Below are 23,693 nucleotides of genomic sequence, written 5' to 3'. Positions count from 1 at the left end.
AGATACAGGCAGCTTAAGTATGAAAAGAACAATTACATCATTTTGGGATTCAGAAAGGAAAAGAGAAATGCTGCTGCAGCACAATGTTATCCACTCAGAAGGCTGTGCTGTGGATGGCACTGAAAGAAAAAAGCTAAGTCACTGTCCAAGAAGCTTGTCCTCCCTCCCAGAACAGACTCCATGGACACTACTCAGAGGCATCACCATTTCAGTCATTCCCATAGCAAACTGATCTGCCTGGCAGGAATAAACTAGACATTTTTATAGTCTTGTAAATAATATCCGAAACTCTTGCAAGATACCAAGTTTTCATTCATTTTATAACACATCCAATTCTTTTCAGTAACACTTTATCTATTCACTGTTGGAACACGTATGTTCTGTGAACTCAAAGCTTTTGCTCATTGTTATGGATTACCTGGGTTATCCCTCCATTTCTGGCTAGAAATACGAGATTTGAGGCAATCTCTACGATACCCTAGTTCATCACTTGTGTAAGACTGAAGCATTCTAATACTCCAGAAGACAAGGCAACACATTATCAGGAAACCACAGTTATTGTATGGCAATTTCTTCTCTTGAAAAACACACATCAAGCTACAACCCATAGGGGATGAGTGTCAGAAGCCTGTATAATCCAAGTCCAAGGCAGGGAGCTCAGAGTGCTAAATCCTAATGCTTTAATTATAAAGTGCTAAACACTGGGGAGGTGCTTTATATATTTTTCTTATTGGAATCTCTCTAAGAAGCTGATGAAGCTGTGTGAACTCCTGTGGGATGAACAGTCACCTGAGCTGGCTATTTCTCCTCTGTGAGAACCTGGTGAGATACGCTTCTTTAGTATGACTGTAGTTCTGTCTCAGGAAATTACAACCATCTGAAGATAGTCAGAAATGCTTTAATAAGATATAAGATACAAACATAGCATTGCTTCTAGGTAGGGATACTACTCACTTGAGGCAGAAGTACCAAACTGCAATTTGCAAAACACTTTGGATGGGTTCTCACAGTCAATTTTTCAAAGACAAAGTGCAGCGATCTTACTCAACAAGCATCTGCTACTGGCACTAAAGGCTGTTGCAATGATAATATAAATCAATATACATCAGTAGCAGCATCACTACTAGGACATCACAAAAGTAGGCACATACTCATAAAACAGGGAAATTTATGTTAAACATAAAGGTGTTAAAATAACCATAGTGTAGAAATTGTGGGGAGCAAAAAAACCCACAGTTAAAATCCACCACTTTGTAACAAAATATCACTAAAGTTCTTTATTTTTGACATTTATTACTCATTTCTGAAAATGAGTTTACTGCTAGGAGAAGGTATCAATTATGCATTTTCAAAGTCAAGGGAAACTTGCTAACATTTCAAGGAAACTCAAGCATGTATCAATTTCTGATACATCCGGTGAGAAATTTCATCTCCAGAGGCCTTGAGAAAGGAAGGAAATTTGCAGAGCAGAGGACATCAGAGATTGCTAAGGAATTACATTAGGATGCCTGATAGAAATGTAACTTTTAGAGAGGAAATCAGACATGATTTTCTACAGTGGTGCTTATCATATTACCTTCCACTGCCTTGTAAAGTATAGGGTGTGTCAACCAGATGCTTAATTGGCACAGTTAGTGCCTGGGATGACTTAAATCCAATTTTTCCTCATTCGCATAGCTGCAAGTAGAATTTCTTAGTAGCCTAAGATTTTTCTCAATTCTATAAGCTGGGAAAAAAACTTCTAAACTCTCTAACTAGTACCAATATTGTAAAAAGACCAAAGAACACACCCAAATCAGAAACCTAAATGCCACATCCATGAGGCAGAACGTACCAAGCTGTGTCACGGTAGGAAGCGCATGGAAGGAATCATCCCTTACCTCCAGTCTGTGGCGTGACTGGCCTTAAGCCTGGGGTGGTCATGACAGCTCCTCTTACAGGATTCTGAGCTGGTGGTGCAGGAATAGTGGTATAGACCACCTGATGGTTAGCAGGAGTTCTTGGGATAGGAAGCTTGGGATTAGTTGGAGCCACGGGCCGATGAGTTACATTCACCGCTGTCGAAGCTGAGAAAAACACAGAGCACACCCTAAACCTGAATTCCATGACTCAAAGCCATATGCCTATTCCAGAGTACACATCTCCTTTGGAAACTGACTCATCTGAGCCATGTAAAATAAAAACTGTCTCTGTCTGCTTTGGGTACTGCAAGAAAAGTGCAAACAGCCTGAACAGTATTTTCACCTGAAATATTAAAGACAATATATACAGAGCTTTCTGACAGAGAAGATAAATACCAATATCTTCCCTATTCCCTGCAAAGGTCTTGCGTGTAAGACAGTGGAAGAATAAAAAAATCCACCAAAGAGTCTACAGAACACAGTGGTCATAAGGTAATTCCAATGCCAACTAATCTTCAGCAGTCACATACAGAAAAACAAAAAAAGAAAGAAAGAGGATCCATGTTTCTTTAGAAAGATGAAAACATAATCACACTACAAAGTAATATTTAACTAGGGTTAGAATTTCAATATCAGCCTTGCCATTCCCTCTGCCAAGGGACAGACATAGGACTGATGCTGATAATGTTTTTTCTCCCGTTACTTAAAGAATGTACAGGTTTCTTCTCCTTCACTTTTACCAACAATAGTATATTTAATAATTTCCATGACTATCCTTAGCAGGATTTCTTCCTCTCCATGCAATTAAATTGATCTTGAATTCTTTTCCAATCAAGAGTACTATCCTTCCCCTTTATCAGTTTAAAAGAAAAAATGTTATGGGAAACTGACTAAAATGAAAGATTATGAAGTGACTCAAACATTCTGCATATTCACTTTAAAAGATTAGCAGAATGTAGAGCACATATCAGTCTAATTCAAGAAAAAAACCAGCCACTGCACTCACAGAGTGAGGCCAAATGCAGTTACCTGTTGGTAATACGTGGATGGTGGTCTGGGAAGGGCCGCTCGTTGGCACACCCGGCTGCTGCACAGGGCTTGGCTGCAAAGGCGGCAAAGGCTGCAGGGGTCGAGCCAAGGGCTGGGTGGGTACGCTCAGTCCTGTCACAGGTGCCTGGCTCTGGTTCTGCTTCTGCTTCTTGCCATCTGCTTTAAAATAAACGGGAGATACAGACAATAGCAAACAGAAATTTTCATTTCTGAATCACAGTTTCAAGCACCAGAGTTTTACAATCCTTTCCTCCCTCTCCCATTTACAGACTGGTGAGGATATTCGAAGCATGACATTTCTCTGACCTTTTTTGCTTATGCAAACAAATCTGCAGAAAACTCATTTAATTCTCCTCACTTTCATCACTGCAATTTCCCCTGCCCAGACAGACTCCACAATGTTTTATTCTATTATCATGAAGTCTGCATATTTCAGAGCAATTTGGAAACCTGAATTCAAGGGGGCACTGTGCCACATTCTTTAAAAGTTGTTATTAAAAAAAAAAAAATCGTAAAACCTTTGAAGGCCTGAACACTGCAGTACTCAAATTTTGTTCCCTAAATAAGTCTTGTCTACCTTTGATGTTTACATCTTTTTATTTGCTGACTCTTTCCTTTGTTCAATCTGTTAGTCAGTCCTTTTGCTGCTATTTTGAATTTGCACAGTATTTACTTAGAAAAGGGAAAATAGTTTATTTATAGAAAACTTTAAAAAGAAAATTTGGTTTATCACATTGACACCCTCCTCAACATGACTTACTGACTTGTGATACTGATAAATTTTGCCTGTATCTGTAGCTTACTACAGCAATACTTTTTCCTGCTTTAGTTTATTTGCAACTACATAAAATATTCATTAGAGTGCAAGTCTGTATCTAACCAAGACATTGCACAAGTTGAATAAAGAAAAATTAAGAAGCTTTCATCTGGACATTAAAGCAGTAATGGGCAGAGGAGGCACCCCTGAAGAACTAAAAAGCACAAAATAAAATAATATATTTTAAGGACTGACACTCAGAAGGATTCTTCCCTAATAAAACTGTACCTACATCAGCCACTAATTTAGTAAAAGAACATAGAATATAAAGATGAAAATATGTAAATACTCATTTTACTCTTGAGAAAATATAACAATATAGTGAGGGCCACATTTAAAATCTTCAATTAAGTATACCAACTAGAATTCACAGCATTAAGAACAGGGTTAATGCCAGCACAGCTCAAGTGTTGGGGTTCCTGGCATTTTGAGACTATTTTGATGGTCTCACTGAGCTGTGTTTAACACTAGCCCTAACAGCTTGAAGTAGCAGTACTTTTCACAAACTGCTGTATGATTCTATGAGTCAATTACAGAGTCACAGAATCATCAAGGCTGGAAGAGGCCTTAAAGATCATCTAGTCCAAGCATGAACCCAGCACCAGCACAATCACCCCCAGACCACATCCCCAAATTCAAGACCTCAAGAATAAAACACCATATGAATTGTAGCCCATGTTGTCTTTCTGTAGATTCAACAGCCTGGCTACTTCACTGAAGCCACTGGATGAAAATATACCATGTTTTGTTATTTGTTTGGTTTTTTTCCCCTAAGTCTATACAAGGAGCAGTGAAGGGATGCTTATTTTGAACGCAGAAGGCAAGATCCTTCCTGCTCTTTGATCAACTAATGGGCCTTGGTGATTGGTTCAAGCTTCTTTTATTGTCCATGATTATGAGAGATTTCCCAGTGTTCAACAAACTACTTGACTCCAAAGAGATTCCTACAGAGATTATACACATCTGTTTACTTCAAATATTTAGAGACGGATGCACATCTCAACTACCACTGAATAAATAATTTCAATGATGCGAGTGCATTCTTAGTCATGACTTAGAAGATGCACTTACAATCCAACAAGCAAAAACCTTTACAGCCTACTTCTGTAAATGTGGTTCAAGGCAAGATGAGAGTCTGAACAAACAAGAGGGCTTTTCCAGTTTTCCTTTTGTTTTTGATTTCACACAGAGCAAGTTCATTTACCCCTGACAAATCAAGAAGAGCCCTGCTGACATTCCAGTGACTGGAAACTAGGTCAGCATTGCACCACCCACAGGAAACGATGACAGATAACTAACTAGACTTCATTAAAAATGGAAACAAGCTGCAAAGGTTATTTAAGTAAAAAAAAAAAAACAGCAACGAAGACTGGGTACATAGTAAGTACAGGACTAAGCTTAGAAGTCATTATGGAACAGTTTCCAATACTAAATGAACACAGCATCATATTCTCAACAAATGTGGACCTAGAGGACACAGAAAATTATGATTTATGGAAATAAGCATAAAATGGAAATTGTTACTACTGGAGGTTTAAGCTAAACTCCTACTCTAAAACACAAAACAGAAAAGGGACTAATTTCCATGCCCGAAACAGTCTACAACACTGCAGTTATAGCACAAAGGAGTTTTGAACACTGTTCTAGTTCATAAGTGGTATAGGTGGATTACAGAACACCAAGCACACCACAGGCATGTTCAAGAATAAGAAAAAAATGATCCAGAGAACTACAGATTTGTTACCCAGATAAAACACCTTATAAAATAAAAAACTGATTATGTATTTAATAATTTTTCCTACAAAATAAAAAAACAGAACACTGTTTTAATTTAAGAGTACATTTACATGTCTTTCTTAGAATACAGACCCACTTCAGACTTCATTAAATTAAATTTATTAATTGTTTCAATATTAATACAAAATAATTTGATGATACTTTTATAAAAAGGTCAGCAATGTTCAAAGTGCAAGTATTGCAAGATACTTGCAGACAGGAAAGTATCTAGATTACTCTTAACATGGTTTCTCAAAAATTACAAAGCCTTTTCATTCATATTTTTTGCACAAATCAGAAGATGTTATTAGATATTAGCAGATATTAATATCTATTTACATGTCTTTTACAAGTAGAATTAGGCTTATGTGGGTGACAATGCTGTAAAGAACATAATCAGGAACTGAGTGCTCCCAACAACACTAATTAAGTGTTGATCTTCAATTTGAACTAATATTGAGCTAATAATCCTGCAGGAAACACCATAATGCTGAAAGCATTTTCTATCCTGAGGTTTTGTAAATTTAGGAGAAAATAAAACCACATTTGCTGTAAACGAATTTCAGTGGAAAAAAAATTTGGCCAAAGGTATATAGATGCTTACAATCACGCAAAAGCTGTTACAAGTGTACTCTTCCTCTGTTTAACCTTGAAGTTTTTATCAGAACGCACTCTTGAGAAACGTGTTCCAAAATCCTAGTGCTGTGTTCTCACTGCAGGGAGAAACTCAAGCTTTTATTAAGGTTTCCTATGTTTCTACAGCACATATAAAAAACCACTGATTTCTCACACAAATTCTAAACATCAACTAATCTGCATTGGCTTCAGCCTATCAGCTTCTGCTTTGCAGAGAAGAGACACACAGGAGCTAACCCAGCATCAAAGTACTCCACTAACCTTCCTCCTAAGACCTGGCAATCAAGGGGGAAGAATCTCAGAATATCCCACTGCATAAATTTTTAAGAACTGGCTCAAGCCCCAGTAAACAAACTGTGGAAGAATTAAGCTGCAATGGAGCTACGACTCTGTGGCACTCCTACCTATAGAAGCAGTCTTACAATTGTATGTGGAACTGTGGCATTGATCTTTAATAGCAATTGTGAGGTGAGCATCCACTTAATGCAATTAGGAAGAAAAAAGCTCTTTGAAAATGTTATTTTCAAAAACTTTTAAGACAGAAAAATATTAGCTGAAATATATTACAATACTGTGACACGCTACTTTAAAATATACCACAAATCCATTTTAATCTATCTGCTGGGTGTCTTTCACAAAATATTATATAGGACTGGGGAGGTTTAACCTTGCCTGACAGGCTTGCAGAGTCCCAAGGCAACCACCTCTTTATCTTTTTGAGAACCAATCCTCAGAAGAGATGACAGTGATAAAAACTTGACTGCCTCAGCTATTCTGCCACTCAGCTTGTCAAATCAAAATCCTGGCTGAAAAGGACCTCTGGTGGCTGTGTAGTTCAATTCCTTCTTGAAGCTGGACTGTCAATAACAACTTATTCAAATGATCTGTGGTTTTGCCCTGCTAAATCTCAAAAACATTCAATAGCACAGTTTCTACCATCCCTCTGTGCAGCACTATGCTGACTTCTTTCCTCATTCCTGAACTTGTAGTTCATGGCCACAGCCCCTTAATGTATCACTTGGCGCTGCTGAAGAGAATTGTGCCCTGTTGTTTTTGTAACTACCCTCCAAGGAGCTGAAGGCTGCCCTTACACTGTCTCTTGCTCAGCTCTTTGCCAAACATGCCCTGGTCTGATCTCTTCTGACAGACAGGCCATACACTCCAGGCCTTCACCATCCTGCCACCATCAGTGGGGGCCTCTCCAGTGCTACCACAACTGTTCTGAGCTCGAAGAAAACAGAGCCAAAACTGGACACCCTATTTCAGCTGTGGTTCCACCAGTGTCAGTTTGGGAGAATACTTAAATTGAAATGACAACACACTGTTGGCTCACACTCAATTCACTGTGCACCACATATCCTCTACTGATAAGAAAAGCAGACAGTCAGCTATCTGAATTGCATCACACTTCCCTGATACTTGTGTATCTCACACACTCCCTTTTTGGTGATAACATCTCATGGAACTGTTCAAGGCCAGGATGGATGAGGCTTTGAGCAACATGGTCTAGTGGGAGGTGTCCCTGCCCATGGCAGGGGGGGTGGAATGAGATCACCTTAAAGATCCTTTCCAACCCAAACCATTCTCTAACTCTATGATTTCTTTCTCACTGGAAGAAATGCTACCACATGCCACGATGATTTTCTACATTTGTGTAATACAAATGCAAAGCAAGTCAAGCTATTAAGAATGTGTAAAACTTGAATGCACAAGCTAGAGAAATAACTACCAAGGTTGTCCAGATGAATCAAACTTCTTGTGGCTGGACTTCAGAATGTAGCACAGGGACATGCATTTAGAGACCAAACAGAATGAAAATTTTACCTCCAATAGTAGAAATATTATTTTTTTCCAATGGAAATGACAGCACAATACATGGCCTTAAGTAGACACTCATTACTTCTGTGAAGTAGTATCATTCTTCACTAATCCAATGCTAACTATTATTAGACTGGCCTACATTTACACGAGATTTATTTAAAAAGAAATGTGTTCTTTTAAATGATGAAGTGCATCCAAACTGCCAAAGTACATAAGAGCACGACTATATTTACTCTGCTCTTGGCATACAGTCCTAAAGCAAACAACAGTTTGCATTTGGTCTTCAAACTCTTGCACACAAAGTGTTAGTTAAACAAAAGATTAGAAGCTGTAATACTCTAATGCCTAAATATCAACTGTAGAATTAAAAGGCCTTTAATTATAATCAGTAAATAGAAAAAATAAATACATCTAAAAGAGCTTTTGAAAATATCATCAAGAACTCAAACATCTCAAATTACTCCCCAACCCTGAGGGATTTAAGGACAGACAGTACTAATGCTTAAAGTAAAGGAATAGTAAAAATCTTCAAGACTGTAAGCAAAATTCCTTTTCTTTAACACCTAACATAATTTTTTTAACTGGAGTCCTATCAAACTGAAACACCAAATTAAAAAATGCACTAAGCAGAAACAGAAGTTGATTCCTTTCTGCCATTCAGAGGACAAAATAACACTTGTAGCCCAACTATCCCTGCAGCTAGGAAAATATTTTTCACCTACCTTGAGAACAGCTGTCATCCTCTTCATCCAGTGTAAGATCAATGACACCTCCTGATTCACTTGCTGTGAACTTCCCGCTCTGAAAGACAAAACTCCTTTGTTTTGCAAAAGCAAATCCAGGGAACACAGGTGGAAAAGGGACACATTGAACATTCAGGAGAGGTCTCAGCATTGATACTTATTAGAAAGGAATTGATGAAATGAGCAAGAGAAGGAAATTTCAGACCAATATCCCAGGACTTGAAAAATGGGCCATAACCAAAGGACTGTATTGCAGTAACAAATATTAAAGCATTTTCAGCTTTGTAAGTAAGGAGTAAAAACCCCTGATGAATAGTAGCACATTGCTGTTTTACAGGTAAATGCATAACAATTTTCTCTTATAAAGTATATTTCAACTATGACTCCTAACATTTTAATCTGGTTGTAACCTGTCCTTCCTCGCAGCGGCGTAACTTTCTGACAGAGCAGTCATCAGGACAATACATTACTTATCTTGAGACAGCTTCACCTCTGTACTTACGAAGACACCGACTTGACATTAAGAAAAAGAGAAGGCTTTACTGGAACTTGTATGCTTACAAAACACACCAAAAGCCATCAGAAAACTCCAATTGTATTCAGTAATTTCATTCGTGTATTCTCACCTATTATGACAAATTTTAGCATTTATTATTCTACATACAAATCTATTTTTAACCTTTCCTTTAGAGAGCATAAAGGGATCTTTTAAGCAATTGCCCAGGTTATATGTTTTAACAAAAAACCCTAGAAGACCACCAAACAAGATTTATCTTCTAGATCAACTGCTGTCCCTTGGCTGGTCAGACTGTAGAGATCACTAACATTTTCCCTTAGGTAATGAGAAAAATATGGGGGAGGTCTTATATATATTTCTGTGATTTTAAAGACTTTCTAGAAAAAAATCATGATGATATGAGTTTCTACTTCCTTAAACTTGCTACAAAAAGTAGTTGAGGTTTCTTCTTTTTGTTGTTGTTTTGTGGAGAGATTACCACTGATTGTTGGACTGAACTGCTACGTATTAATGGATTAGAGTCATCAAGTTTCCTTAGGACAGACGAAGAGTTACAAAAGCACTATAATTATAAAAAATCTCTGAACAGTTAACATGGGAGAAAGTATAAGTTACCAGACCCACATGGTCTATACAAATGCTGACATGATACACACTAAGAATATCAGATTTTTCCTTGCAGTCAGATGGTGACAGATGCACAAAGCCTAAGCATTGAGTTTATCTGCCCTATGTATGATCTTTCATGTGGGTAAAACTAAGCCTTTAAGGAAGTCCTAAAGGCAATCCTTACACAGGCAAGGCTCTGAGAAGTAAAAAGAGGTATCATATGATTACTAAATGCAAGTAGAAGCTGCCTGAATTATCAGTCACTGAATTTGTGGAGTGCCTGACATGACAGTTCTCTTTATTATCCATTATCACAACCTGATTTCTTTTACCTTAAGTTCTGATGCTGCCACTGATGAAATTCTGTTAATAAAATACAATACCAAATTTAAGTACAAAATGCCTAACTAACTACTTATATTCACAGGTGATAGAAGAAATGTCTATAGGGACTCATCTTTCCAATACACAGAGAAACATATTTCAGAATTATTAACCACAGAATTCTTCTATTGAGTGGTTGCTATTTAAAATACTTTCTAGCTTCAGGTTTCTTAGTACAATGAGTTGATTTAACCATGTGAAGTTTAAGAAAAAGGCACATTAAAATCATCAATGATAAATTGATTAGCATAAAGTCAAGAGGAATTTCATTCCAGCTGGATGATCTTCCTAGCCAACAATGTGTATTTTGCACGGTGGCTCTTTCTGCCAGGAGAAAGCAGATTGATAAATGGAGAGGGAGGTTTAAAAGAAACTAGAGAAAGAAAAAACCCAGTATCAAGCTATTAATTTCTTCCCACTAAAAAATATATTAGTCTGAAGTAACTTCCTTTTAGTTCTTCCTCTGCAAGGAAATCAAAATCCTTAGAAAAATACTCTGTATGGCAGCTAAATGTTTTGAAGACCTACTTGACTGGCAATTGAGAAAGTTCTTTGAATTTCCTAGTCAGCAAGTGTCACAGCACGCATTTCTTTATTTTGATATGTCTGGAAGGCCAAAATCTTGAGTTAGTTAAACAGGCTTATTAAATCAACTCAGCCAATAAGGTCTCATACGTGCAACTCTCAGGAAGAAAGACCTTCTCTTGGCCAGCCACTCTATTCAAGGTTTTTTATTAAATGACCCTGGACAGCAATCTCCTTAGCAGAAGCTATCCAGAAGCAGTCAGGTTCTTTCTGCAGCCCACCCCAGAAGCTGCAGATGTGCAGTGCAGCCTTTGAGCAGAGCTCTGTGCAACACCCCAGTCCTGGTTCTGAGACACACATTCCAGCTACCCCCAGCAGATGCTGTACTCAATACATAGCACACCATGAAATCCCCAGCCAGATTCCCCTGCTTCACCAACCATGCATTTCCCTCAAATGAAATTGAGGGGTATAGGAAAATCTTAAGGAAACTTGAAAAAAACAAAAAGGTTAAACATTGTGTTTCCTACTTAGAGGAGCACGGTGTAGGCAGGGTATCCCCAAACAAAACAGACTGCTCATTATCCCTGTCATAAAGGTCAGGATTTTGACTATTTGCAGCATCCACCTACACTCATAAGGAAGAGGAGGAGCATCCATTTCTATATCCTCTTGTGCTGGCACACACAGTTTTCAGATACTCATAGATATCCCAAATTCAAGATTTCATTTGAGAATGAGAAGGAAATCCAGGAAGAACTGGCAACCTCGTGTTAGAGGACTGGTCTACACGACTTCCCCATGGTGAAATTAAGCATCTGAGAGATCAACTTTACCAGCTTATCCAGATATTTCTGCAGTACTGACACCACCAGAATGGTCAAGACCTACAAATTTAACCACAGGGCATCATCTGTGTGAAATGCAAGTAATAAAGAGTTTTCAGAAAGCCCTGAAAAGCCCTGGTTGTACCCAACCAAACAAGAAAATAAAACCACCCTTTTTTAGTATCATGACTCTTTCACACAGAAATTCTCTCAGGGAAATTTTTTGTAGCACAAGGACTTGAGAAGACTCCAGTTTACAACAGAACTGTGTCTGAGGAAAGACTACAGAGAAACAACTGCTCTTTTCTTCCTTAAAAAGGAAGGAATGGGATTCTTTGGACAAGATTGGCATGTTACAAGAAATGGAGATTCAGATGTGCTGGTCTGAGCAAAATTAGAAGACAACTTCAGAATGCTTGCAGCCCTGATGAAGTCAAGAGGAAGCCTGGCACTGGACTTCCAGTCATCTATGAATAACAATTTCATTTATGTCAAAAACTGAAACAAGAGAACAAGTATTTCAGCTCCTAATATTAGATTTCAGCAAGCATTTGGGTAGAAACTGGTAAAGCAGCAAAGTGCAGTCAAAGCATTCTGGTCTGCTATCACTTTCTGCTATCCCCAAACACAGGAAGCCAACAACATGAAACTGCTTCAGCTATCTCTGCAGAAGAACAGATGATGCCATATTAACACCTTTCTATGAATGCAGCCACATGAGTGAAATAATGAAAACCATTAACGAGAACCTCAAACATTTGCCTGACAGTTTAGTTTATGTACTGCCTAGCAAGTCTTAGTAACAAAGGATTCACACACCTTAGAGCACAAATAAGCTGAAAGAGAAACAAAACAACCACGGCATCATAAAGTGATCTGTAGATATTTAAAATGTCACAGTTACAAATAATAAACACAAAACCAAACAAACCCAACCAAAGCAAACAAAATCACAACCCCACAAGCCAACCTGTCATCCTTTGTCAGAGCCAGCGCACCCATCTCCAGACCAGACAGAAGCTGCACTTAAAACTGATTGTTTAACACAGCACCTGGGCAATTTCTAGTAATCTAGCAAAAAAGGTTTACATTGAGATTTAAAAGAAATGTAAACTACCCAAATCCCCTTTTCCATACTTTTGAACATTTAGTACTTTTGCTCATTTCATACTGGAATCTAATGTAGCTCCAGCCTAAGACAACACATGTAACTTGGAGTTAAAAGGCAAAACATAAGGTGAAGTGGGGGAGGAGAGGACTGCAAGGTACGACTAAGAGCAGAAAGAAAGGTGAAAAAAGGAAGCAGGAGGAAGAAGAAAGGTAGGAGGGGAAAAGAAAATAACAAGCCATGCAGCAACTGAGCCTGCACCACCACAAATATGGAAGGATGGGGTAAGTGTACTGCGAAGTTACTTCACTACTCCCAGTGCTGTATATTTTCCCTGAAACAACCCACTGAGTAGAAGGCCCTTTGCATTTACAGTTTTGATCTGTTTTGAAAAGTGTGCTCCTTGAAGAAAACCTTGTCAAATTGCAGGCCCTCAGCCCCAGCTGCTTTAGTCTGCAAAGTCACACCTATTGCAATTACCAACATGAAATGATCTGTTTGTGTGTCAGATGCCCCAGGCAAGCATCTAACTTGGCAAGTGTGAAGGGAAAATATTTTAATGGCAAGCACAGAACTTGTGAAAGCAGCAACTGAAAGACCTTAGAAGAAAGGGCAAAACTGAAAGCGTATACACTTCTCTGAGTATTTGAGTGAAACCTGTCAAGTCCTGAAATAGACATCATAACCTCTTCTAAATTTCTCTTTACCAGTTACATGGAAACTGCTTTATAGTGCATATGGAAGTGAAAAAAATGAAAAGCATGCATAAAATGAATGCAACTACTCAAATTTGTGTATTTTTCCTACTTCATAATAGAAATTGGTACTTCTAAGTTCTCTACTAACTGCAAAACTTTTGCTTATAACTAACATTTTCAGATTTTCTTGACCATGAAAACTACTACAAACAAAACTTTATATTAATTAATTACACAAAATCTCCATTAATATTTTAGTAATTACACTTCAATTCAGGGTTTTCTAAAAAGAATCAGTAAAAATTACCTATGCTCTCTTAATTTCATGCATATTTTACTGTGTATGCATAGACAACATAATTGCTTTCTTCCACTCCTAACCACTAAAGTCTTTTTAAGAAAGGAAGAAAGTGCTGAGAAATAGATGGACTGACAAATAAGATCTACTTATGGGGATAATTGCTAGGAAAAACTAGCAATGATACTGTTTCCTTGAAAAAGAAAGTAATTACACATTGACTTTCTAAAACCAGTGGATATCAAATGGATACTGAAGACATTTAAACAGTAAGTATAATAGAAAAGGGGTTCTTAGTGGTAATAAAAATTATGGAACTTGTCAAAAATGGATAAATACAGGGTCACCTGAACTTGACGTTACAATTAAGATTTGCAATAAAACCAATGCAGATGTTTTAAAATGAGGAACTTTTTTCCTCCTATTGGAAGACTCTCATAATATCCCATGTTATTGACTGCAATATCAAATAATCAATTCCCACACTAGAAAACAGTGTATTAATAAAGGGAAATCAGAAGGGCATCAGCCTTGCAATAAATGAAGGTCTGTCTCTGGCATTCAAGTGATTATGAAGCAGTTTCCTCATCTGCTTCTAGAAAAGCAGGGACATTCAGACAGGCTAGTACCATTATATTTGTTTTTCTACCTGCAGAGACCATTTACAGTGTTGTAAAATACAATGGAGTGGGAGAAAGAATATTACCTTGGCTTTGCTATCCAGCAACTTTTTCAGATCATTACTGCTGCGAATTAGGTTGATTCATTATATGCAATTTTGAAAGAGAAAGCTTTTTTAGACACCCATCCCCACCATTTTTTTCTATTCTGATACCACAAGGAAAACAAAGGTAAGGAAGGAGACAATTTAAGGACCAAAGCACATATTGGTAAACATGATATTGAGAAAAGAAGTTATCTCCCACCATAACTGTAATTGTGAAATTTACCACAGAAAAAGTTAAAACACCACAGCACGTATAGGCCAATGGCAAACTGCTGTAGAAAACTGGGAAAGAAAACCTCTAAAGATCAAATGGAACAGCTCAACAACATGCACAAGTATTGTACCAGATGAAAATCCAAAAGCTACAACTTGGTATTTTGAAGACAGTTCTAAATATGCACTTCTCTATTCACATAGGATAGAAATGATTTTAAAAGTTTTGGTATTATATAACGCCACAGTTCTTTTCATCACAGAGATAACAAAGTTATTGATTGTAATGCCACCTGCTTTTCATAAAGGAACATTTCAGTATGTAAGAGAGAAAAATTAAGGGGAAGAAATGCAACAATGAAAAAATATATTGCAAAGTAAAAAAATAATTTCAGGGTAGTAAAGATCAAAATTTTGAAGATTAAGTGTGGCACACTGACACAGTGCAGACAATTTTATTAATAGTTTTTACTGTAACAAACTAGAAAAAAATCTGGAGGTTGTAAACCAGACAATTAATGAAGCATCACACCACCACAATAATACATGACGCACCAAGGCGTTATATAATAGCAAAATCCATCTTCAATTATGGGGAGTGATGTTAAAAATATGTCTTGGGAATGGAATGCATGTAGAGAGGGTGGCAATACCGTGTTTGTATGCATAATTATAAGGTCAATATTTCATTTTGGGTCATCCGTATACAAAATTACAGACTTCAAGCACAGTTTAAGCAGTTGTGAAAATTACTTTTTTAATACATTTTGGAGCATATTTCAGCCACAGACTGTTTCAGTGTCAGATTCATCACTCCTCAACCATTACTTTTTCCAATGCAGTAACTCCCAAAAAACTGAATTATTCCAGCTTTCCAAAGATGTCATGATAATCTACTCAACCAGGTACCAAACATATTTGTCATCTCTTACCAAGATAAAAGGAAAATGATAATGCAATAAAGGAAACAGTTTACCAAGATCAAAGTTCACACAAACTAAATTTCACAGTGCTGCAATACATGTTTTGATGGTGTGTGGCTGTGTATTTGTGTAATACTCAAAAATACTTTTAACAGACACATTATGTGTTTCATTCACATGACTGCTCCATTCCCCTTGCTCTTAACTGGTACTGTGCTACACTTCCTACCAAACAAGGACAATACAAGCATGGAAAAAATGAATAACCAGTTATAGTAACCCCTATGTATTATATACCCTCTCATTTCTTTGGTGCAAAAAGCAGATGTTGTCCATCTTATCGAACAGTAAATATATTTATAATACTTTTCAGATTGGTATACTGCAGCTTTTAAAAGCTATTATCCATGCCTGGAGTAATGGCATAATCAATGAGATTGTTTTAATATATCTCCCAATTTTTTGGCCTCAAATGACAAATCTGAGCCCACAATACGCAAGTATGTTTACTCATTAAAAACTGCTCTCAGTAGTTGGGGTCAGTTTAAGTAACACAGATACAGTCGTGGGGAAAGACAATCACTTTAAAAGTCACGTGAGAATGGATTCACTTTAACTGTGCTCCTTAAAACAGACATCCAAATCAGCTACACGACATCCTGCTAACAAGTTTATAATTTAGTTTTCTAATTAGTCTCAGGCAAAGGTTCCACCTCACAGATGTGAGCTAGTGGCATTTTAAACAGCCCGAACATAACCCCATGGTCAGAGACAAAAGTCAAGCAGCCCATTTTACATATATAACTATATATGTTTATTTTGAGTGATAAAACCATGAAATGCAAGGAAACATATTCATCAATAATGCTTCAACAACACAGAATTAATAGCTGCTTATAAACTGTAAGCTGACATATCCATTTTGCTCACATTATTTCCTAAGAGACACTTACAAAGTTTGTTACACATCGCAGAGTAATGTGATAGGAGTTATAAACATACTTTATTAATCTTTTATGAAATGGATTTCCAATAGGCAGCAAAACAGCTTAAATTAAACTGTAGTTCAACCAAAGAACTCAAGGTATGTTGGAAACAATGGGAAACAGGTAGGACACTGGTGAACTTTATTTAATAAACTAATAGTAGCTGTAAAGTGAAATGCACAGATGAAATTTAGACTAAAAAAGAGATTTGCTCCTTAAAAGAATAAGTTGCACATGAAGCAGGGAACAGGAAAAAAAAAGACTATCACCTGACTTGGTGTTTTAATAAATATAATGCAAACAATTCTTGAAGATTGACTTATGCCAGATATTTTCAACACATCAAACCCTGTTAAGATTTGTTCACTGTTACTTTATGTTACAGTGTAATAAACCTGCTTTCATATATTCTCTCATTATACCGTAACTATATTTATATATTATATATAATATATATAAATCCTGTATCTATAACTGGGATTCATACTAAAATACTTTTAAACCAGTCTAAAGATCTGCTATATAATTAAAAATGCCTCTTCCTCTGTAACAATAACATTTGCCCCAATGCAGTAAAAGTGCTTATCATGTCTTCAGAAATGCAACTCAAAGACCCGAGGCACTGGAATGGCAATTGATTAAATGATTAGGAACAAATAACAACCCTTAAATTTCTGTGTACACAGGAAAAAGCTGAAGATGAAGGACTAATACAAGTAGTAAGATGTCCCCTTCCACATCCACTCCTTTTGGAGCAGGAAGCAGAGAGAAAGGCTGAAAAGAAGAAAACAGTCATACGGGAAAATCGTACATCCAAGCTGCATATGGAAAACTTTAGCAACTACTGAGAAGTGGTTCTGTTCAGGATAACCAGAGGTACTGGACCAAAACCACAACAAACCCAAGAACAAACTCAATTTCAAAGCATCCTTCCAATGCCTTCAGGTATTCAGCACTGTGCACAGTGGAGCACTTCACATGGTACAGAGAAGGTGCATATAAGCAACGGAAATTTAACATACTTTGAGATACCATGCCAACTTCATAAAACCAAGAAGTAATCAGAGTACCTCTTAATTTAACAGCTGAGATTTCCAAGCTTCACAGGAAAACACAGGGAAAACGAATTCAATATTCACAACACTAGTACCAAAGCTGAATTATGAAAATGAGGTGCAAAGGAAGCATTATATAAGGAACCAGTTACTCTCCACTGTTTTCAGGGTCATCTCCATCAAAGAAAATGGAATTTAATCAATAACATAGCAGTCAGTATTAATTTAGTTGACTTAGTCTAAGTGCTGGGGGTTTTTTGTTGTCATTGTTTGTTTGGGGTGATTATTTTTTTGGGTTTTGGGTTTTTTTGGTTGGTTTTTTTTTTTTTTTTTTTTTTTTTTTTTTTTGGTTGGGGGTTTTTGGTTGGTTGATTGGTTTTGCTTTCAGGGATTTTTCTGCAACTGAAATGAAAGTCTTCTTTTAGGAGATCTGATTAGAAAACTCAAGATCATAGAAGATAAATTTCTTTCAAAGAATATTTGTTCTATTCAGATTTTTAAAGTGAATTTTAAATTATGATTGGCAATTTTGCATTAAATTTGCAGCCAAAGCATAAATCTAAGTTTAGACAAACAAACTATATTTAACCTGTTGGTTCACCAAACACATTCACTTATAGAGGAAAAATAATGGGAAAACCCCCAAAAACTGTTATCCTTCTGTTTTGAGGTTCTCTGCTGATACTGCAACTGAGGAGTACAATTCATGTCCATTTTGACAGAATCCATTATGTTCATACAGCATAACCTGTACTGCCATGAACAGCACTGATTTGAAACTTGACTCCCTGTTCCCCATATCACTCTACTCACAGCCAAAATTGACTTTACAAAAGCTGCAAAATATGCATTTGGTTCATTTTTTCTAGAAATAAAATACATGTAGGAAAGATTTATTTAACACTCTAGGTGGGAGGGGAAAACAGGAGAAAGATTTTTTTTCCATTCTGGAAGGTTAGAAAGATGTTCTACTAATTAGAAATAAAAGTCTACCAGAAAGCTTAGTAAATAATGATCCCAGGTCTTGTGAAGCAATAATACTTCCAGCCAAAATGAGGAATACTTTCTTATTTAAAAAAATTAAAAAAAAATCTCCCATATAAAAACCCACATGGTAGTAATATTGCAGTCAGAAGCTTTGAAGTATCAGGTTCAAACTGAAGGTAGTAAGAGGATACTGTACAGGTGGTGCCAACAAAATTAAAATTTCACAAATGAGAATCCAAAAAGACCCCATTAGAAGCCAACAGAAGGGAAGTCAAGTTAGAAGCCAAATGATAATCAGAAAGAACGAGAGACATGCCAAGATTGGCCTAGAGAGTCCCTTTTTCTCTTTTAATCACCAACTAGATTTGTGTTGAGGAATGAAGCCACCAGCAATTTGCTGTTGCACTAAGACACCCAGATGCAGTCAGAACCAGAGCAGGGTGTGTGGTCAGTCTGACCACAGTATGCAGCAAGAGGGAACACAGAATCATCTGACTTCATACTTTTCTTGTTTCTGGAGGATAAATATTCAATGCCAATATGCTGGAAGAAGCCTATATACCTGAGACAGAGATGGGAACATTTTTTTGGGGGGGACACTAATACATATCCATCCTGGTGGAAGTTTAGATTAAATTCAGGGATTAATTTTGTCAGTTTTGCTGAGTTATTAATTCTATGAATCCCTAAAATTTGGAAATCTATGTTACCCTAAAATATCCTAGAATAAGTTACTGCACAGTTCTCCTATATTTTGAAGTTCTCCTATATTTTGAGAACTGTCCGCCCTTTGTTTTTTCACTTTTTCTTCTTGCCATCTCTAATTCATTTACTTTAGGCTTGACAAAATTGACCCATGCCTTTTTTCCTCTAGTCATTTATGTAATGAATTAACGCTCCTACTAAGGAAGCAGGACTGTGTAGAAGTAATTTCTATATTAACAATTACATCTGATCAACTACCTCAACCATAGAGGAGTTTAAGATCACTAAAGAACTTTTAAAACCTTTCAACCTTTATCACCATCCATTAGAAAATGGAGCACTGTGTTGGTCTTACCCTTTGGAAAATTGATGCAGTAAGTATGAATAATTGGCACAAGGTCACAAAGGTAAATATTACCAGCCAAGATAAAAACTCCAACATTCAGGCATCATCAAGTCCTCTGTACAGACTACAGCAGTGTCTATATCGACTATACACTACAACAGAGTCATAAATCTCATTCAAAATTTGGAAGCCCATCCCAGCAAGGAAGTTCTCCACAGAATTAAGAGTTTATCATGGTTAATTTGTCATTTCAGCTGGGACTTTTCCCTATTATGTCCATTGTTGAGCAACATCAACACTTCAAGTGAAGTCCTTAGTGTGATAAACCATGTGAAGTGCATCTGTGTACACACATTTGAAAAGGACAAAGCAATTTCTATTTCATTGTTAATATATGGAAACAGTTTTAAATGCTATAGTGTTTCTTCTTCCAAAGTGGACCAACTATAATCTGTAATTCTATAACCAGTTTTCTATTTTTATTTACAGGAAGATCTCTTGTCATAATCTATGATGAAAATTATTCACATCCACTATGCTGAGAATTTCTACCTGTTAAAATCTAGGGAAAAGATAATGACAGGACCAGTTTACTGAGCTGAAGAAGTTAAAACCAAAAATAAAACTTGGACAGGGTTCAGTGGGGAAGAACAAGATGTAGTTCTTGTGAATTACATATACTGGCAAAGACTAGAGTGCAAAGATGATCTGACCTGTAATGAAGGGGGTTGGTGAGAGGAAATATAAAAAAAAAAAAAACAAAAACCCTCTCACAAGTTAGGCACAGAGACAACCCAAACACTAATTACCTGCCATTTAAGCAAGAAATTGTTTCCAGCTCTTTTGAGAATGTTTTCCCCATTTCATGCACAACCAAAGAGATCCCAATTTTAATACCACACGTATCAATAGTGCCCTCTGAGAACAGAATGACTAGAATCTTAAGCCAAAAATATTAAATAGGAAAAGGAAAGACCTGCAATGCAAATCTGCAGCTCACAGAGAAAATCAATTTAGAAGAAGGCTTTAAAAAAAAAAGGAAACAAAGGCACAGTGCTCTAGTAGGTCTGATAACAATCTGAACAGAGGGTGACAGTGGTTAAGCAATTCCAGGTGTTTTCATGCGTATGTACGTATTTGTAGCGCATCTGTGTCTATTTCATTCAGCTTCTACTTTCTTGGTGCTCTTCAGTAATCAAGTATTTGATTTGTAAGATGCTACATTAGTGCCAGCAGTCACAAAATGGTACGATAAATAACACTCTTCACAAAATATAAAAGCCACACTCTTAGTGAAGAAAGCATATGTCTTCAGCTAAGTGGAAATCAATAGCTCCCTTTAATTTTTTAAATAACTCTGCTAAGCCACTTGGAAGAGTCCCAGCTGCCACAAAAAAAGTCATACAAACTCCAAGCCCTCCTCAGTTTAAATTTCTGCTCCATAGCTCACATCTTGAGTGCAAACAGGATACTTCTTGCTGAATTAGACCATAAGGAATTGCCTTCGTCGACCAAATAAAAAAAACAAATCTGATAATTTTTCCATTTTAGCAATTCATCTGAAATCAGTTCTATTACAGAAACATCAAGTCATAGGTTCTTGTTTTATCACACGCTTTATAAAGACAGGTTTGCTACAACAGCCTTGAAGGGGACCGGCAGTCAGGTTCCCACTGGTCATGCTCTTGGGGAGAAACACCTTGGACGTACTGCGGTTCAACAGGACCGGGCTTTTGCAATTCAGAGCTGGGTGTCCCTCAGGGACTAAAGCCACAGAGTTTGTGCCAGGCGACACCACAGATTTCGTAGGGAATAAAATTTTGCTTTGTTCTAGAACAGTACGTTTTACAGAGGAAGTGGATGCACCAGATACTGATTCTTTTATCACTTCATTTGGGATCTTGCTGTATCGATAATTGGGGGCATTATTTTCCATTCTATCTGACCAGGCCCTGTAGCGAATCTCTGCAGGTCCCCAGTAGTGCCTAACAGCAGACTCGGAGCGGTGGCCTGTCACTGCCATTATTTCCCTAGGCCCCAGTCCTGCTTCACAGAGGAGCTGGATGGTGGTAGTTCGGAGAGAATGATTGGTGTACCGCTGAGAGAGCCTGGCTGCCACACTTATCCTGGGCATCATGGTACCCAGGTAGTTCACACCCATTGGTTCTCTTTTGTACCAGACCGGCTGCTCTTGCATTTGCTCTGACGTTAGCTTTAGAGGGTGCAGGTAAAAGGCAGGGGGCTCTGGAGGCAACTTGGACAAATAAAGTTCCAAGGAAAACACAGGACAGTTTGGGTCCCCAGGCATATCATACATTTTACCCATTTTATGAGGATCTTCTCCATTTTTGCCTTTGCCAGGATATCTAAACATAGCATATCGACGCCCATTCTTGTCCTTCTCAACCACAAATGCATCTGGAGCCAGATCTCTTAGAATTTCCCTCCCTCGCTTGGCAAAATGCAACTGCAAATCAAACCACACCTTGTTGACGAGTGCCAGGGGACTGTGCAAACCCAGCACACCAGATTGCTTAATCCTACGCAGGTCCTCGGCAGCTATAGGAGGATGGTGGTGAGTCTCATCCTTTCCCTGCATGCGCAGCATCTTCAGCACGCTCACAAACACCATGTTTGCACTGGCAAACTCTTTGTCCTTCATTAAGCAAATCTGACGATTATAAGGCGACATTTTGAGATGCCGGTTTAAGCCAGCACGCATTGACTTGTAGCTTGCCACACTGTAGGTATTTCCATCATGATTTCTTATTGTGTAATAAAACTCTCTTAAGATATCATTGAGTTCACTTACTGGGACCAATTCAAAGCTAGGATCCTTGCCATTTTTGGCCAGCCACTGTTTTAATAGGTTAGCTGCCCAGCCAGTCTGCTTGTGGGTGTTTTTGATGCTCTTAGCATCCTCTTCCTCTTCCTCCAAGCCAAAGAGGACATCCTCAGGGAAGTTAAAATTCGTCTGTGCTGCTTCTACTGCTTCTTTATTTTCTGATGGAGTCTCTTCCTGTTTCAACTGCTTTTCGAAACAATTGATCAAAGTTGTACCATCAAATATGCCACAGGTATACGGCACACAGCGAGCTACTTTATGATCTGAGAGCTGCGAAGTGTGGAGTAATACATAATATTTGGGATTTTATGTAACAAAAAGCAGGTGGCATTAACTGGATTTTTCAAATGAACGGCATGTCAATTCCATACCTCACTAGCCAATTAAAATATATCAGGTGCTTCCTTTTTAACCATGGCATTACACATGCTTTAACTGATTTCATCGAAAGCAAACCTAGAACATAAACTACACAACAGAAGACTGAAAACCAGAAAACATCTTATGCCTTATTTCCCTCCTTCTAGCTCTTCTTCCACTGCTAAATACCATTATCATACACAATCTGTTTTTCCGAATTTTTTCCCAGGTTTCAGGCTCTCACTGAAGAAAAATTCCAAAATATGCATCTTATACTGAAAATTAAACCATAAAACTGTACTACTGTCATCCATTATGGTACTGGATTTCCTACACATCAAGTACTGATAAGGGTTTTGAATAGCTATAATCCACAGGTATCTTTGAAAAATGAAGTTCCAAACAACCTTTCTTTATCTTAATGGAAAGATAGAGTGAGGCAGAGTTTATACTCTAAAATACTAGCTACCTTTACCAGACTACTTTCAACAGGTGAAAACCAAAATATCGTCCAGTATATTTTCTTCTTGCTTTGAAATACAATTTAGAATAACTGTACTTTCAGACACTAATGAATTTGGAAATGCTGTCTAGAAGAAATTAATTTTATTCCTCTTAATAACATGACTTCTGGTTAATAGAGTTAAGTATGAGGTGTTTTGTGAAATTATTTATGAAGAATTTTAAATAGTTTAATTTCAAGCTTTCAAAGCAAGTTCAACGAATTTTAGACAAGGAATCCAGAAGTATTTCAAGTTATCCTTTATCATGAAGTAGCTATTCCTGAAGAAGGTTTCTTTTCCTTTTTTGATTTCTCCCACAATATATGGCAATCA

The 23,693-nt window shown here is 37.3% G+C and overlaps 1 protein-coding gene across 11 annotated transcripts in view; it reads right to left on the bottom strand.

Annotated features, from left to right (window-relative positions):
• The window catches only part of LOC121342415 (activating transcription factor 7 interacting protein), a 75,948-nt gene that overhangs the window by 2,388 nt on the left and 49,867 nt on the right, over positions 1 to 23,693 (bottom strand). For 8 of the 11 annotated variants that reach the window (XM_041416823.1, XM_041416821.1, XM_041416832.1 and 5 more), the window contains one exon: positions 16,364 to 22,683. In XM_041416823.1, the coding sequence (XP_041272757.1) occupies positions 21,238 to 22,683 (1,446 nt within the window). In that variant the 3' untranslated portion in view covers positions 16,364 to 21,237. Of the gene's footprint in view, positions 1 to 1,880; positions 2,067 to 2,930; positions 3,111 to 8,723; positions 8,803 to 16,363; positions 22,684 to 23,693 lie in introns of those variants that run through there. The other 3 variants (XM_041416830.1, XM_041416831.1, XM_041416829.1) reach the window with 3 other exon arrangements.

The sequence above is a fragment of the Onychostruthus taczanowskii genome, unplaced genomic scaffold, assembly GCF_017590055.1.
Source record: "Onychostruthus taczanowskii isolate IOZ18803 unplaced genomic scaffold, ASM1759005v1 scaffold53, whole genome shotgun sequence".
Classification (NCBI taxonomy): Eukaryota; Metazoa; Chordata; class Aves; order Passeriformes; family Passeridae; genus Onychostruthus; species Onychostruthus taczanowskii.
This window is presented reverse-complemented; position numbering and strand designations above follow the sequence as displayed.